This window comes from Megascapheus bottae, chromosome 16 (genome assembly GCF_031878675.1).
Source record: "Megascapheus bottae isolate mThoBot1 chromosome 16, mThoBot2.hap1, whole genome shotgun sequence".
NCBI lineage: Eukaryota > Metazoa > Chordata > Mammalia > Rodentia > Geomyidae > Megascapheus > Megascapheus bottae.
The window spans coordinates 6,884,763-6,900,670 of NC_143524.1; the positions used below are offsets into that span (position 1 = coordinate 6,884,763).

General features: G+C 55.8%; 1 protein-coding gene across 1 annotated transcript; it reads left to right on the plus strand.

Annotated features, from left to right (window-relative positions):
* Positions 1 to 745: 745 nt before the first annotated feature.
* Positions 746 to 15,908, plus strand: Fads3 (fatty acid desaturase 3). The gene is made up of 12 exons (XM_090347545.1): positions 746 to 1,233; positions 9,712 to 9,822; positions 10,229 to 10,426; positions 11,681 to 11,782; positions 11,898 to 12,020; positions 12,274 to 12,334; positions 12,614 to 12,690; positions 13,042 to 13,139; positions 13,508 to 13,604; positions 13,766 to 13,845; positions 14,032 to 14,157; positions 15,576 to 15,908. Exons 1-12 carry the CDS (start codon positions 1,006 to 1,008, stop codon positions 15,625 to 15,627), a joined length of 1,353 nt encoding a protein of 450 aa, XP_090203671.1. The 5' UTR covers positions 746 to 1,005; the 3' UTR covers positions 15,628 to 15,908.

Genomic DNA, 15,908 nt, shown 5'->3' on the forward strand with positions numbered 1-15,908 from the left:
CACAGTGTGATTCTTCTTGGTGTGACTGCTTAACTGTTAGCACCGGACATCTGTGTCACCAAAACAGAGCAATGTGGGAACCTGTTGACACTCAGAGGAGGACTGGAGCCTGGCAGGATCCGGGCTTGGAAGCCAGCCCACCGAAAGACTCCAATCTCCAGTTATGTGGCAAAAGGCTGGGCACGAAGGTGTGGCTCAAATGGTAGAACGCCAGCCTGGAGTGGAGGGTGTGCAGGAAGCGGGGAGCTGGGCGAGATTGTGAGGCCCAGAGTTCAAGTCCGGGCCCTGGCACGGGAAGGGAGGCACGGGCTTTGGGAAGTCAAAAGTGTGGAGGGGGCGTGTGGAGAGGACCTCCACGGTGGAGCACGCCTCCCGGCGCTGGGGGGCCCCTTGTGGAAAGCTGTCACCCCCAGACCATGATGTCCCTGCGTCTGGGGCGGTCCAGACTTCAAGTTCCAGCAGGGGCGTCGGGAGCAGCATCCCCTGCCCGGAGGCGCGCGGACTGCGGGCTCCGCTGGGTGGGGGGGTGGAGGGAGGGGAGGGAGGGAGGGAGAGAGGACCGGGTCCCCCCGCCCGCGGCGCCCCGTGGAGCCGGGCGGCGCGGCGGCGGCCCCGCCCTCCGCGGGCGGCCAATGGGGCCGGGCGCGGGCGCGGGCCGGGCGCGGGCCGGGCGCGGGGCGGGCGCGGGGCGGGCGCAGCGGGGCGCGGCGCGGCGGGCGCTGTCAGCGCCGGGTATAAGAAAGGGAAAAGTTGCCGGCGCCGGGGCCGGGCAGGCGCACGCTCGCTCGCTCCGTACGGAGGCCGCGGCGGCGGGGCGGGGCTGGCCGGGGCCGGCAGGGGCGGCGACGGCGACGGCGGAGCGAGTCCCCCGGGGAAGGCGACCTCCCTCCTCCCTCGCTCCCCTCCTCCTCCCGGCGCGGCGCGGGGGGGAGAACCCGGCAGCATCTGCCCCGCTCCCCTTCCCCGCTCCCCACGCCCCAGCTCCGAGCACTTTTGCGCGCGACCATGAGCGGCGTCGGGGAGCCCGGCGGGGGCGGCGCGGGGCCCCGGGAGGAGCCCCCGCATCGCGGGGCGCCGCTGCCCGCCCTCCGCTGGGAGCAGATCCGCCCGCACCACCTGCCCGGCGACAAGTGGCTGGTCATCGAGCGCCGCGTCTACGACATCAGTCGCTGGGCGCAGCGGCACCCGGGGGGCAGCCGCCTCATCGGCCACCACGGCGCGGAGGACGCCACGGTAAGGGGGAGCCAGCGCCGCCGCCGCCGCCAGCGCGGGGCGCGGCCGGAGCTCCGCGCCACCGCCGCCCCTGGGCCGCAGCATCCTTCCCGGCCCCCCGCGCCCGGGACCCCGCGATGGGATGGCGGGGGGGGGCGGTGGTGGTGTTGTCCGGCGGGAAGGGGCCGTCCGAGGTGGGCGTGCCGTGACCCGCCCTCGGTGGGGCCTCCCCGGCGCCCGGGGGGCTGGGCCGGGGTCCCCGCGGCGGGCAGCGCCGTGCGGGTCGGGGAGGCCCGGCGCTGGGCAGGGCCCGGAGGTCCGAGGCGGTTCACCTCCCTGCCCACTCCCCCCCCCCGCCGCTGCAGACCGCTCCGGGGGCCGGTGACTCACCTCCGAAGCCCAGGCAGCTCCACGTGGGAAGATCGGCCAGGCTGGGTGGGCCTCCGCGGGAAGGAGGGAAGGACAGTCACCCGGGAGGGAGCGGGCCGTCCCCCGGGACCGGCTTCCCATTCCCAGCTCCCGGCTAGACCAGCAGAGGCGTGGCCGGGCCCCTGGGGCGGTGGGGGGGACCGGAGCCCCGGGGTGGAGCGGCCTATCCGGAGCAGATTTAAGCCTCCTAGCCGGACAGCAAGGGATTGAGGCCACCCTGCTTTGTCCTTGGCCAGCAAGGATTCTGATAAACCATGACACACCACACACACCCCTGTAATCTTAAATACATAGGAGGCTGAGATTGGAGGACCCTGTCTGGAAGCCAGGGCAAACAAATCCAAGAGGCTCTTGATTTCCTCCCAACCAGCAAAAAAAAAAAGCAAACCAGAAGTGGAAGGGTGGCTCGAGTGTCAGGGCGCCAGCCCTGAGCAGGGAAAAGGTTAGGGGAGAGCTCGGTGGAGGTCTTGAGTTCCAGGCCAGCCATCCTAGACTCTCAGAGGAGCTTTGGCAGGAGAGCAGTCTGCGGGGCCCCTGGACTCCATGGTTCCTCTCTCCTCCCTTCCTCTCAGGTTGTTGAGGGATTGGTGAGAAGGTTCTTCAGCAATGTATGGAGCAGGGAGTGTGTGTACGTGTGTGCGCATGTGCGCGCGTGCATTTGAGTGTGGTTGTGTGTGTGTGCTTCTACTGAGGCATGGCAGGCATTCCGTGTGGCCACTCCTCACCCTCAGCCCTACTTGTGCTTTAGAGATAGCCACCCTGGCATAGGAAGGAATGGGTGCAGGCCACAGGCTGGACTACAGACTGTATTTTCCTGCTTCGAGAGGCAGGGAATTCCAACCAGGCATTCTCAACTTTATTTTAGCTTGAGACCCTAATCTACCATTTGATTGTCTTTGATCCATGGGTAGTGAGCCTCATTAGGAAAAAAAAAAGAACAAGATTTCTTGTTACCATATCTTGGAATATATATATATATATTTTAATTTTTGATGTTTGCCTTTTTTTTTTCTTTTTCTTTTTCTTTTTTTTTTTTTGGCCAGTCCTGGGCTTGAGCTCAGGGCTTGAGCATTGTCCTTGGACCTTCTCAAGGCTAGAGCTCTACCACTTGAGCCTCAGCACCACTTCAGGCTTTTTTCTATGTATGTGGTACCAAGGAATCGAACCCGGGTCTTCATGCATGCTAGGCAAGCACTTTAACCACTAGGCCAAACTCCCAGCCCTCTTTTTTTTTTTTTTTTTTTTTGCCAGTCCTGGTTTTGAGCTCAGGGCCTGAGCACTGTCCTTGGACTTTCTCAAGGCTAGAGCTCTACCACTTGAGCCTCAGCACCACTTCCGGCTTTTTTCTATGTATGTGATACCGAGGAATCGAACCCAGGTCTTCGTGCATGCTAGGCAAGCACTTTAACCACTAGGCCAAACTCCCAGCCCCATCCAGATTTTTGCCTTTTATGTATGGTATATCTTCAGAAGGATGGGGGACAGAATTTGAGGGGAAAAGGGTGAAAAAGGACAGTAGTCATGCTCACTAAACGCTGTGAAAAGTGAACTACACAGCTCCTGAGTGGAGAGGAGAAGGAAGGACTAGGAGAGAGTGCAAGAACAGAAGACACTGGATGAAAGGAAGTGTACTCATTACCTGACTCATACAATTGTAATCCCTCTGTACACCACCTCTATAATAACAATAAATTAATGATTAAAAATTTTATTCACTGGCATTGGGTCCTGGCTCTCCCATTGGAGGCTCTGAATGGCCTTGAACCAGGCATGCCACTCCTTGGAGCCTGAGTTTCCTCATCTGTCAAGCAGGGAGAGCAGGGGCCAAATGGCAAGCCGACCTGGCTGGCAGGACCATGTCGAATTCTGCGGCCCTAGGCCGGCCATGTTGTAGATGTGTAGTAAATGTCACTGGCCTCTCAATATGAGGGTGTCATACAAACTTAGAGTGCACTGGGCGATCTTGTTTTGCTCCAACCCCATGTGATAGGTAGAAGGGCTGCTTAGCTTCTACAAGGCTCTGAACACTGGGCTGGAGTTGCCAGAAATACCTGGTCTGCTCAAACCACAAGGAGGTGGCTGGGTATGTAACACCCCAGCTTTGTTCATGGCGGCTTCACAGGCATACTGGGAACTGGACCAGCCAAAAAACCCTGTAGGATCAGGCTCAGATGGCAGGCACCTCATCCCAGGCCCTGGAATTCAGGTGTGGGGGGGGAGGGGGGATGTTAGCCCCCTCTCACCAGCTGGGCCGCCTGTCAACTGTTCTTATGTCCAGGCAACAGAAGCCTTCCTGCCAGGAAACACTCTGAGTTCCTGTGCCATGAAGTCAATCTGTGACCATCCTAGGATACAAAGCCCAGTGCCCTGGGGAGAGCACTCTGGGCCCTAGGCCAGGTTTGTGTAAGAGTTAGAGGATCCTGAGCCTAACAGGACCAGCCAGCCAGGAGCGAGGCGGGGCCACTGCTGGCCTAAGTATGTGCTAAGGCTCAAGTGGTAGAGCTCTAGCCTTGAGAAAGTCCAAGGACAGTGCTCAGGCCCTGAGCTCAAGCCCAGGACTGGGGAAAAAAATTAAAAAAAAACAAAAAACCAGAAGCAGAGCTGTGGTTCAAATGGTAGAGCACTAAGCCTCCAGTGGGAAAGGCTCAGGCTGAATTCAAAGCCAGGGGAAGGGATCCCTCGTGGAGAGAGCAAAGGAAGAGCCTTCCAGGAGGAGAGCAGGGATGGTGGGATCCTGCTTTCCCTTTGGGGAGGCCACTCATAAGGTTCCTTGGTTTTCATGGCCAGGAAAGAAGGTTAAGAGGTGCTGTGGACACAATGACACTGGTGGGAACCATTCCTCTGGGTCTCAGTTTCCGAATCGGTGCAATGGGGATGAGTGCTTTATTTCTTAGGTGACTGGTTGTCATGGGCAACCAAGCCCCTAGAGAGAGGAAGGATTTTCCCAGCATTCTCTGGTGTCCTTTGGGCGGAGGCACCAAAAGCTGAGGGAGGATCCTAGATCTAACAGACCCCTGCACCACCCATCTGGGAACTTCCTGACTGTCCTAAGACAGAAGTGGAGGTCTGGGTCTCGATGAAAGCAGAGGAGGGACAGGAGCAGGACAGGGCTGGTCTGAGGCCAAATGAGCGCACGGAAGTGTCGACATCTGGATGAGTGATCCGTTTCTACCTGTCACACTGCTGGCCTTGTGACCACTGGGCCTTTAGCAGCCATTTATTTTCCCCCGCTGTGCACCATCCACCCTGGCTCTTTTCCCTCCCAGGCTCCTCCAGGGGAAGAGTTGGGATTGTCTGGCTCTGGCAGGAATGCAGTGTGCAGAGGTGGGAATGCTGGTGACCTCAGAGAGTGGGACAGCTGTTCCCATTCCTCCCCCAGGGTGTGCTGGCTGCCACGAGTTTCAGATGAAACAGCCAGGCTCCAGTGGTGGAGTGAGGGCCAGAATGCCGTGGCTGCTTTGGTGAAGCCAAGGATTTGTGGTACCTGCCCACCTTTTCTTTGGAATCCAGGGATGCTGGGGGCAAGGGCTGCTTCCTGCCGGGCATCTGCCTGCAAGCTGAGCGCAGTCATTATGGCTGGAATTGGATGTGCCCTGTTCAGTGTCTTTGTTTCCTCAGCTTGTGCCTTGATTTCCCCTTCTGTCAAAGGGGGTACTGTGGTACATCCCTACTCTCCCCCTGGAAGGGATTGCAGGGAGGAAGATGGCAAGGACATGGGCCTGCAGGGCCTGGGTTCCTAGCTTTATCTTCCACCTGGGAAGAGCAGAGAGGCGGGGCTTTCCTGGGGGTTTCCTTGGAAACCCAGTGCCCACTTCCGTCTCTAGCAGAGATGTAGCAGAGACAGACCACCTGGGAGTCCACGTCCTTTCTGGCTCATCCGGAACACTCACCATTTTTTGGCTAGTAACCAAGACTCCATCTCTGCTTCCCCCTCCATATTCTGAGCCAGAGCTTGACTGACAGGTCTGCAGTCGCTGACTTCTAGGGTCACATCTGGGTTGTGGGACTCTGATGAGATCTTGGTCGTGGGGCATTTGCTTGCCACCAGGCCCCCTCTAAGTGCTTTACCTCCATGACTCAGGCCTGCCAGCAGCCTAGGAGATAGGCATTAATGGCTTCCATTTCACTGGTGAGGAAATGTGGATTGGATGTGGCTTTGTTTGGGGCTCCTTGGCTCCTAAGTGGCCGCTCAGGTTCCACCCCGGGCAGGCAGGCTGACTCCAGTGTGTCTCTCCCTGCCGTCCAGCCAGCAGCTACATAGCGAGAAGTAGGGGCCGCGATGGTTTGCAGGGGTTGAGAACCTGTTGGACTTCTACAGCTGTCTTCTGATAGGGTTAGAATGACGTGTGAAGCCCAATTCTGACACGACAGACTGTGAGGCCCCCATTCTCACCAGCAATGGGGCTGTGGAGAGCTGGGTCTGGTCTATTTGGGTTGTTTTGGTTTTTTGTTTTTATTTTGGTCAGTCCTAGGGCTTGAACTCAGGGCGTGGGCGCTGTCCCTGAGCTTCTCAACTCAAGGCTAACGCTCTACTTCTTTGAGCCACAGTGCCACTTCTGGTTTTCTGGTGGTTCACTGGAGATAAGAGTCTCACAAACTTTACTGCCCCAGCTGGCTTTGAACCTCAGATCTCAGCCTCCTTAGTAGCTAGGATTATAGATGTGAGCCACCAGTACCTGGCCTTGCTTTCTTCTTAAGGGCCTTCACCTTAAGCTGAGTCGTGAGGGCTTGTCACCTGACCCCAGCCAGGCATAACTCACTCAGTCCAAACTCAGAATCCAGGAACCGACTTCATCAATGCCCCTTGCCAGCATGAGAACCCAGGCTCCATTCACCGTGTCCCCTCAGTCCCAGGAGCCCAGCCTGCTTCCTAAGCACCTGTTGCCCCCACCTGCTCTTTACCACTCACTAGAGCCCTGACCACATTCCTGAAAATTTCCGGCCAGTCAGCGGGGGCATGGTGGGGCATGCCTCGCACTCACACCTTTCTTTGTAAGAAACAGACTCAACAGGAAAGAGCCTTGGGTGGCTCTGTGTCCATTCAGGAATCAGCACTGGGGAAGGGAGGCAGAGGCTGTCCTCTGACCTCATGCCTCTGTTTCTCAGACCAAGATGGCAACCCCAAATAGACACAGGGGACAAGAGAGGGAAAAGCTGGGTGGGAGGAAATCTTCCAGACCTGTATTGTGTACCTGTGTGTGTGTGTGTATGTGTGTGTGTGCGCAAGATTATGTTCTGAGTCTAGACTGTGTGTGAGTGTGTGACACTGCTTGCCTTTGTGTAGTTCTGTGTGGCACATCTTCCACAAGTGCTCAGCCTTCAAAGAAAGGCAGTTCTGGCCCAGGCCTGCAGGACACTAGGCTAAGTAAAGTGAACACGTCACAAAAACATTGCATGAGCCACCTAAATGAGGTTCCTGGAGTGCTCGAATTCATGGCGAGAGTGCGGGGTAGCCAGAGCCTGCAGCTGTGAGGGAGGAGAGGACACAGCACAGGGACGGTAGGGCTTCAGCTGTGGAAGATGAGAAAGCTCTGGAAATAACTGAGTGCTGGTTGCTCAGTCATGTGAACGTATTAAGTGTCACTGAGTAGGCTACCTGAAAATGGCTCACTGAGATATATTTTCCCATACTAACAGAGGCTCCCCCTGGCATCCTAGCTAACTCAGGAGGCTGAGATCTGAAGGTCAAAGTTTGAAGCCAAACCTGGGCAGGGAAGTCTGTGAGTCTCCTTGTCTCCAGTGAACCATCAAAAAGCTGGAAGTGGAGTTGTGGCTCAAGTGGTAGAACACACATGATAAAGCTAAGGGACAACATGCAGGCCCTGCATTCAAACCCCCCACACAAAAGAAAAAAACAACGTAATGCTTCAATGCCCAGAGTCAGCAGGGCTCTGAAATCTCTCGGCCTTGGAAATGGAAGCTCGGGATTAGGTCAGCAGAGACCTAAGACCAGTCTTTCCTTGTGATTCCTTTGCCCTGACCAACCCCAGCTCCTCAGGCAGCTTCCTATTCCCCCCCCTTCCTTCCTCTCCTACAATGTCCATTTCCAATGGGGAAGCTGCCCTCTGTTGAGACCCAAATTGGCTTGGGTTATTCTAGGAGCTGCAAGTCCCACCCCCAGCCCCGAGACTGCCCAGGGCCAGGAAGTAAGGCAGTATTGGGAAAGAGGACCCGAGGTGAGTCCCCCTGCAGGTGTGATTTCCAAATGCGGGCCTCCAGGGCCTTCACCCAAGACCATGCAGAGGCGGCAGGACCTCTGTCCCTGCCTGCTAGTGAAGCAGGCATTGGTGGCTCACGCCTGTAATCTCAGCTGCTCGGGCAGATTGAAATTCAAATCCAGACCTGGAGGTAGTTGAGGCTTCAGTGGTGGAGTGTTCACCTTGAGGGAAAGAGCTAAGGGACAGCATCCAGGCTCTGAGTTCAAGTTCCAATACCAGCACAAAACTAAAAAATAAAAGCCCACAGTCCTTGGGCTTGTGTGATCTTTCAGCAGGCACTCTGGTGCAGGGATCTGGGAACCAACTGCTGTAGCATAGTCCTTGGATCAGAAATGTCACTCGTGTGTGTGTGTGTGTGTGTGTGTGTGTGCCAGTCTTGGGACTTGAACTCAGGGCTTGGGTGCTATCCCTGAGAGCTTCATTTGCTCAAGGCTAATGCTCTACCATTTGAGACACAGCACCACTTCCAGCTTTTTCTGAGTAGTTAATAGATAAGAATCTCCCAGATTTTTATACCCTGGCTGGCTTTGAACCACAATCTTCAGATCTCAGCCTCTTGACTAGCTAGGATTGCAGGTATGAGGTACCAGAGCCTTGTCATTTTTAAACAAACTGCTGGGCTCCTCAGGGGAGAACAATGGGGGCCCCTGTCTGTCACCAGCTGTCTTCAAAGACATTTCCTCTAGCAGCCAGAACCCCCCTCCGTGACCTTTCCCAGACCCAAGAGACAGGACAGGAGGCCACCACCCAACCACTGTTTGTGCAGTCCTGCTGTGTTCCCTGTTCAGAGGGAGGAGCCTCTGGAATTTATGGCAACAATAAAAGTCAAGAACAATTAGTGGGCCCAATTCAGTGTCATATGAGAATAATGTGAGTGCTAAGTACAGTATCCAAACCACCTCAGGCAGAAGTCAGGATGACTCAAGGAGCCCCGAGGTGAAGTTCAAGTGAGCTCTGATTGCTTGCTGTTCTCTCCTGATCCCTGATCTTCCTCCTCACCTCATGTGTCCTCCCTTCCCCTTTCCTTTATCTTCTTAGTCTTCCCATGCATCTACCCTCCAGCCCTATGACAACAGCATTACAGGAATGTTAGCCTGTGTGTGCGTGTGTGTGTGCGTGTGTGTGTGTGTGTGTGCGCGTGCACACACACACATAAATACATTTATGTACTCACGCACCCACACTCCCCCACGTGCATGTGCACACGCACATACACACACACGCATGCGCACACACACACACACAAGCACACAGGTACTTATACCAGTATTGAGACTTGAACTCAGGCGCACTTGCTTAGCTTTTCCATTCAAGGCTGGCACTCTACAAGTTGAACCACACTTTCACTTCCATTTTTTTTTGGCTGATTAATTAGAGATAAGAGTCTCACAAACTTCTTTTCTAGTGGGGCAAAGGTGGGGGTGGCTTTGAACTGTGATTCTCAGATCTCGGCCTCTTTTTTTCCAGTCCTGGGACTTGAACTCAGAGCCTGGGTACTGTCCTTGAGTTTTCTCAAGGCTAGCGCTCTACCATTGAAGCCACAGGACCAATTCTGGCTTTTTTGTTTTCTGTATATATAGTACTGAGGAATCAAATCCAAGGCTTCATGCATGCTGAGCAGGCTCTTTACCACCAGACTACATTCTTGTGCCTGGGATCTCAGCCTCTTGAGTAGCTTAGGGTTACAGGTGTAGCTGCTGGCTGCAGCCTCAAACAGCTGACCTTCTGTTCATCTCTCTGTCTACTCTGCTCATCCAGCAGTGGCCCTTTTTGCCCTGTCTCTGCTGGCTGCCTCCAGGTACGACTCCAGCTGTCTGTCTGTCCATCCACCTAACTGTCTGCTTTCCTTCAGGATGCTTTCCATGCCTTCCACCAAGATCTCCATTTTGTGCGCAAGTTCCTGAAGCCCCTGCTCATCGGAGAACTGGCCCCAGATGAGCCCAGCCAGGATGGACCTCAGAATGTAAGGGGGTGTTAGATGGGCTTAGGGGGGCCTTGCCCACTGGCAAGATCCATCTGAATTGCTTCTCCCCACCACCCCACCAGGGGAATCAGAGCCAAGACTGGGTCTGCCATCCTCAGCTGTAGCCATGCCCTGTGAGAGGAGGGGGCCTCAGATCTAGCTTGGGGCCACCAGGTAGCCCCTTTCCTTCCTCTGGGCCTAGTAGCCCTGTTTGCCATGAGGACATGTGGTGAGCAGCTTCTGGCTCTCTGTTTGTCACACTGGAGATTTGGCCATCAGCCAGTTACCCAGCTCAACCCTAGCTGTGGACTCTTACCATTCTTGGGCCTGACACTAGGTCCTGGAAGGAGTGGCTGGGGGTCTGAGGCCTCGCTTCCTCAGCTGACTGTCCACTCTCCTGTGGTAGATGCAGCTGATCCAGGACTTCCGAACTCTGCGCCAGGCAGCCGAGGACATGAAACTCTTCGAGGCCGACCCTGTCTTTTTCGCTCTCCTGCTGGGCCACATCTTGGCCATGGAAGTGCTGGCCTGGCTCCTTATCTACCTCCTGGGCCCTGGCTGGGTGTCTAGCACCTTTGCGGCTCTCATCCTGGCTCTCTCCCAGGTGACTCTGGGAACAAGCAACACACAACAGGGCCCAGCATATGTGGGCACTGGGGAAATACCTGCTGAATGAATGAATGAATGAATGAATGAATGAACAAATAAAAAGAGAACAACCAGAAGGTCCCAAAGATATACCTTTGGGTCCCACTGGGTTTTGATGGAGCTATGGAGGTGTCATCCTTATTTAATAAATTTTGAGCAAGCCCAGGTTGGGGAAGGTCGGCTCCATGTCAGACTTGTGTAAGGGAAGAAATGAAAAAAAAAAATCTCTTTTCTGCCCATCATCATAAAAATCCTGGCCAGCATCTCATGACAGATGACAGATGATGAGTCCATAGAGAAAAGCATGGCACCATAGTTTATTTTGCCATAGTTTTATAGGTCACAGGCACCTGTAGATTGAAGATCCAAAGACTTAGGTGTTCTCTCCATCTCTCTCTGTGTCTCTTCTTTCTGTCTCTCTGGCTCTGTTCTCTGTCTCAGCCCTCTCTGTCTCTCCGTTTCTCTGTATTTCTATGTCTCTGTCTCTCTCTGTCTCTCTCGTTCTCCTCTACCAGGCACTGTCCCTGACTTCTTTTGCTTGCTAGCACTCTACCACTTGAGCCACAACACCACTTCCAGTTTTTTTTCTGTGTATGTGGTACTGAGGAATTGAACCCAGGACTTCATGCATGCTAGGCAAGCACTCTACCACTAAGTCACATTCCTAGCCCAACCTATCTATTTTATACTTAAGTTAATTGAGCCACCTTAATATAAACATGATTACATGGAAAGGGCCAGAGCTAATGAAAGCAGGGAACCCTAGCAAGGTCTGTCTGTTCAGATTCTTCTATTCTACATGGGTAGGGTCTTAGGCTCTATTATCGGCTAAGAGAGGTGTGAGGATTTATGGCAAGCTTCCAGACAGATGGGAACATTAGAGTCAGATCTTTAGGCCAATGGTTGAGTCTTGGGAAGGAGAGGCAGTAGATTCCATGATGTGCCTCTGAGGAAGAGTTTGCCTTGAGGGAGAAAGGAAGCCTAGAGATCAGAGACAAGCCTGGCTTTGGAGTGTGTTTTTCTGATACCCCAGCACTTGAAATTTCCTCCACCATCCACTCAGCTGCCCTGGTGTGTAAAAAGAGGCACAGTCAGCTGGGCTTGGAGTGGAGCCCTGGCAGTGGGTAGACCCAGGGATCTAGAAAGGGCCCAGGCAGCAGGCCTCCGGGCCTGGCTGTCTTCACCAGCTCCTGACTGCGCCTCTCCCCAGGCCCAGAGCTGGTGTCTACAGCATGACCTGGGCCACGCCTCCATCTTCAGGAAGTCCCGCTGGAACCAGCTGGCCCAGCAGTTTGTGATGGGGCAGCTGAAGGTGAGGGCAGGGGTGGGTGGGAGGGTGGGCAGCCCAATGCTGAGCTGGGGCACTGGGCTGGGTCTGTCCAAGTGTGTGGGCACCCAGTGTGAGCTTCCCTTCTCTTGCCTCACAGGGCTTCTCTGCTCACTGGTGGAATTTCCGCCACTTCCAGCACCATGCCAAACCCAACATCTTGAACAAAGACCCAGATGTGACACTGGCACCCGTCTTCCTCGTGGGGGAGTCATCTGTGGAGGTGGGTGGGGAGGGGCACGGGTGCCCCGGGCCAGGCCAGCAGCTCAGAGGACATGGCAGCCATTCATCCTGACCCCAGGCTTAGTCCCCACTCTAGCCCCAGCTCCAAGCTCTGGCCCAGTGTGCTTTCTCCCCATCTCCTTAGCCAGGGCCTGGTTGCTAGACTCTAGAGTTGCCTTTGACCTTGGCCTTAGCCAGCCCCTTGAACTTGGCCCGGAGAGCTGTTCTCCCTAGCCCACCGCCTGTCTCCACAGTATGGCAAGAAGAAGCGCAGATACCTGCCCTACAACCACCAGCACCTGTACTTCTTCCTCAGTAAGTGCCCGCTTGTCCTCCAGGGGTGGGGGCATGGGAGGGGCCATTCCCCAGCCTGCACAGCCCTCCCACATGGACCTGAGAGGCCTCAGCCACTTCTGGCACCGTGAGGTACCCCCAGGAGGGGGCCAGGACGTGGTGGGACAAGAGCCGGCCTCGTGGGTGATGACTGCTTGGTCAGGAGCAGTCTCAGTAACGATGGGCACTCCTGGAGGAACAGAAGCCTCTCGGGCTCCATGCTCCCCAGTCCTGTTCCTGTGTCCTCTCTTCTTCTTGCAGTTGGTCCCCCGCTGCTCACCCTGGTGAACTTTGAAGTGGAGAACCTTGCGTATATGCTGGTGTGCATGCAGTGGACGGTGAGTGATGCATGGCTGTGGGCGGGGCTACAGAGGACAGCATTGTCCGTCCACGAGTGCAGACAGGTGTGCGCCATGGGGTGTGGAGGTTGTGACTCCAGAGGGAATCAGTGAGTCACAGTGCCAGGCATCTGAGGCCCAGGCCAGGGCGCCGAGCTGATGTGTCTGGGATTGTCCATTTACCCAGCTGAAAACCTCCCACACGTCTAGGGAGAGCCAGTCGCCTGGCCGGAGCTCTGAGAAACATGAACACAGAAGGCGGGGCTGTTTCAGCTCCTACTCCCACCCCTCCATTCCTCCAGACTCCAGCCACCTGGAGACCACTCAGCATTCACTCTGTCCTCCCCTCAGGACCTGCTCTGGGCCACCAGCTTCTACTCTCGCTTCTTCCTGTCCTACGTCCCTTTCTATGGCGTCCCTGGGGCATTGCTTCTCTATGTGGCTGTCAGGTATGGCCAGATGTGGAATGGAAGTGAGTATGCAGGTCACACCGGCATCAGATGACTCTGGCCGCAGCCTAGAGTCTTCTGACTCAGCCTCTGTTTGCCTGTCTTGGAGTGAGCACCCATGTCATTTCTCTGGACGGCTAAGGGGAAATCAGGGCCGAGTTGGGGCTGGCAGGTGATGCTCCTAAGCAGGGTTGCTGTGCCGTCAGCCTCCTGGGGGACATTTCTGTTGGTAGTAGGAAGGGAGAGCTGCAGAGCCCCAGTTTACTGATCGGGGAGCTGGGGCCCAGGTCTGGGACAGCCACACCGAGTGTCCACTCGGGGGGCCCTCGGTGAGCTGGGTGTGGGCAGTACCTGAGACTCCCCCTCAGGGTCCTGGAGAGCCACTGGTTCGTGTGGATCACACAGATGAACCATATCCCCAAGGAGATCGGCCACGAGAAGCACCAGGACTGGGCCAGCGCTCAGGTGGGTGGCAGTGAGGGCCGGGTGGGCGCCGTGCCGGGCAGATGTGGCAGGCTCCTGTCTCAGAGCTAGGGCCCTGGGGGGACTGCCACGTGTGGGAAGAACAGCGTGGGGTCCGGGTTCAGATCCAGCCTTCCTCACCGATGCCCCTCTCACTCTGGCAGCTGGCAGCCACCTGCAACGTGGAGCCCTCGCTCTTCATTGACTGGTTCAGCGGGCACCTGAACTACCAGATTGAGCACCAGTGAGTGTTACCCAGGGAACCCGATGGGCAGGGCTGTACCAGGATTCCTTTTTTCCCCAGAAAGCCAAGGCAGTGTCCTAGACTAGCCAGGGACTCTGGGAGAAGTGGGAAGCAGGGCCCTGGGAGGTGAAGAGAGGGTGTGACACTTCAAGTGTCAGCAAACTCCTTCCCTGCCTCCCTCCCCAGCCTCTTCCCCACCATGCCAAGGCACAACTACCACAAAGTGGCCCCGCTGATCAAGTCGCTGTGTGCCAAGCATGGCCTGCACTACGAGGTGAAGCCCTTTTTCACTGCCCTGGTGGATATCATCAGGTAAGGCTTCATCCAGGCTCTTCTTTGCCCAGTCAGCACCCTCCCAGCATCTGGCCCCGGAACCACGTGGGGCCAGGCCTGCCCACAGCAGCACAGGCTGATCTGGAAGAGCTGTTCCAGTCCTTCCTTCCCTCCCCTACTACTCATCCACACAGAATTCACAGAGCACCTGCAGATGCCTCAGTGACTAATACAGGCCAAGGGTACTGCCTCTCTGCAGCTGACTTTCTAAGGAAAACAGACAGCACGCAGCTTTGGAAAAAAAAAGAAGAGCCGAGTGCTGATAGCTCACGTCTGTAATCCTAGCTACACAGGGGGCTGAGTTTGAGGATCAGAGTTTGAGGCCAGCCTGAACAGGAAAGTCTGTGAGACTCTTAGCCACAAAAAGCTGGAGGTGGAGCTGTGGCTCAAGTGGTATTGTGCCAGCCTTGAGCAGGAAAAGCTAAGGAAGAGTGTAGGACCTGAGTTCAAGCAAACACCCATACTATTGGCACACATGCGGGCACACACACACACACATACACACACACTGCTGATGCTCTGGAAATTGCCTAGGGTGAGCTGAGCACCTGTGCTTAGGCCTATAATCTTAGCTTCTCAGGAGGCTGACATCTGAGGATCATGGTTCAAAGCCAGCCTGAGCAGGCAAGTCTTATCTTCAGCCAACTACAAAAATGCCAGAAGTAGAGATGTGGCTCAAATGATGGAGCACTAGTCTTGAGCACAAAAGCTCAGGGACAGTGTCCAGTCCCAGAATTCAAGGCCTAGGACCAGCATACACCCCCCAAAACACCCCAGTAAAGCCTAGGGTAGGGTCAGATGAAGGGAAAGAAGGCGAGGGAGGGACATAGCTGTTAACAGGGTGACAGAACATTCCAGGCTGAGGGCACAGCAGTTGCATAGGTCCTGAGATAGGCACGTGCTGGTATGTGGGACAGCCACTGAGCAAAGGAGGGGCTGTCAGGTTTACATGGAGAGAAGAGCCAAGACTCTGCCCCTCCCTTGACGCCCCACCTCCCGCCAACCTTTGCATGCTTGGCTCTCTCCGCTCAGATGTTCCTCCATCCATCCGCCTATTACAGATTTCAGCTTCTCCTTCGTGATCCTTCCTAGCCGGATCCTCTGAGCCCCGGCCCCTTAGCTCACCTGACACGAGTTCCTCCCGTTTCCCCCTCTCCCCAGCCTTCAGCTTCTGGTGGGCAGATTCTGGGCATTTCCTGTATGTTCTGCCTCGCGGCCTGCTGAGGCTGCCCTCATGGCTAGTCTAGTTCCTACTCGCACCAATGAGGGCCTGGTGTCCTCTCCTGACCCTCTCCCTGGTCCCACAGCTGCCTCCCCTAGGGGAACAGGACCTCAAGAGGGAATAGAGATGGGTTAATATCCTGTCATGGAGACCTGACCCTGCCTTTACCTCCCAGGTCCCTGAAGAAGTCTGGCAATGTCTGGTTGGATGCCTATCTCCACCAATGAAGGCAGAACTCGCCCAGGTGGAGAAGGGAGAAAGGGCCCCGAGCCCCAGGACCATCAAGCCACTCCAGACAGGTTCTCCAGTGCCAGCCTCGCCCTCTCCTGGTCCTGCCTCTTCCCTCTTCAGAAGCCCTATGGCCTGGGCTCTGTGGCTCCCGCAGGACCAGGGGTGGAAGGCAGGTACTTAAGACCCTTCTGCGAAGCACAGCATGTTTTCCTAGATCCAGAATTGGGTAACCTGATATTTTTATATAAAAAATCAACTATATATGTATTATATTCTA

What these genes read in the sequence shown, in the direction of transcription:
- Fads3 (XM_090347545.1), top strand. Translation starts at nt 1,006, where the DNA reads ATGAGCGGCGTCGGGGAGCCCGGCGGGGGCGGCGCGGGGCCCCGGGAG. An exon ending in TGGTGTGCATGCAGTGGACG is followed by an intron (nt 12,691 to 13,041) that starts GTGAGTGATGCA and finishes TCCTCCCCTCAG; the next exon opens with GACCTGCTCTGGGCCACCAG. An exon ending in AACTACCAGATTGAGCACCA is followed by an intron (nt 13,846 to 14,031) that starts GTGAGTGTTACC and finishes CTCCCTCCCCAG; the next exon opens with CCTCTTCCCCACCATGCCAA.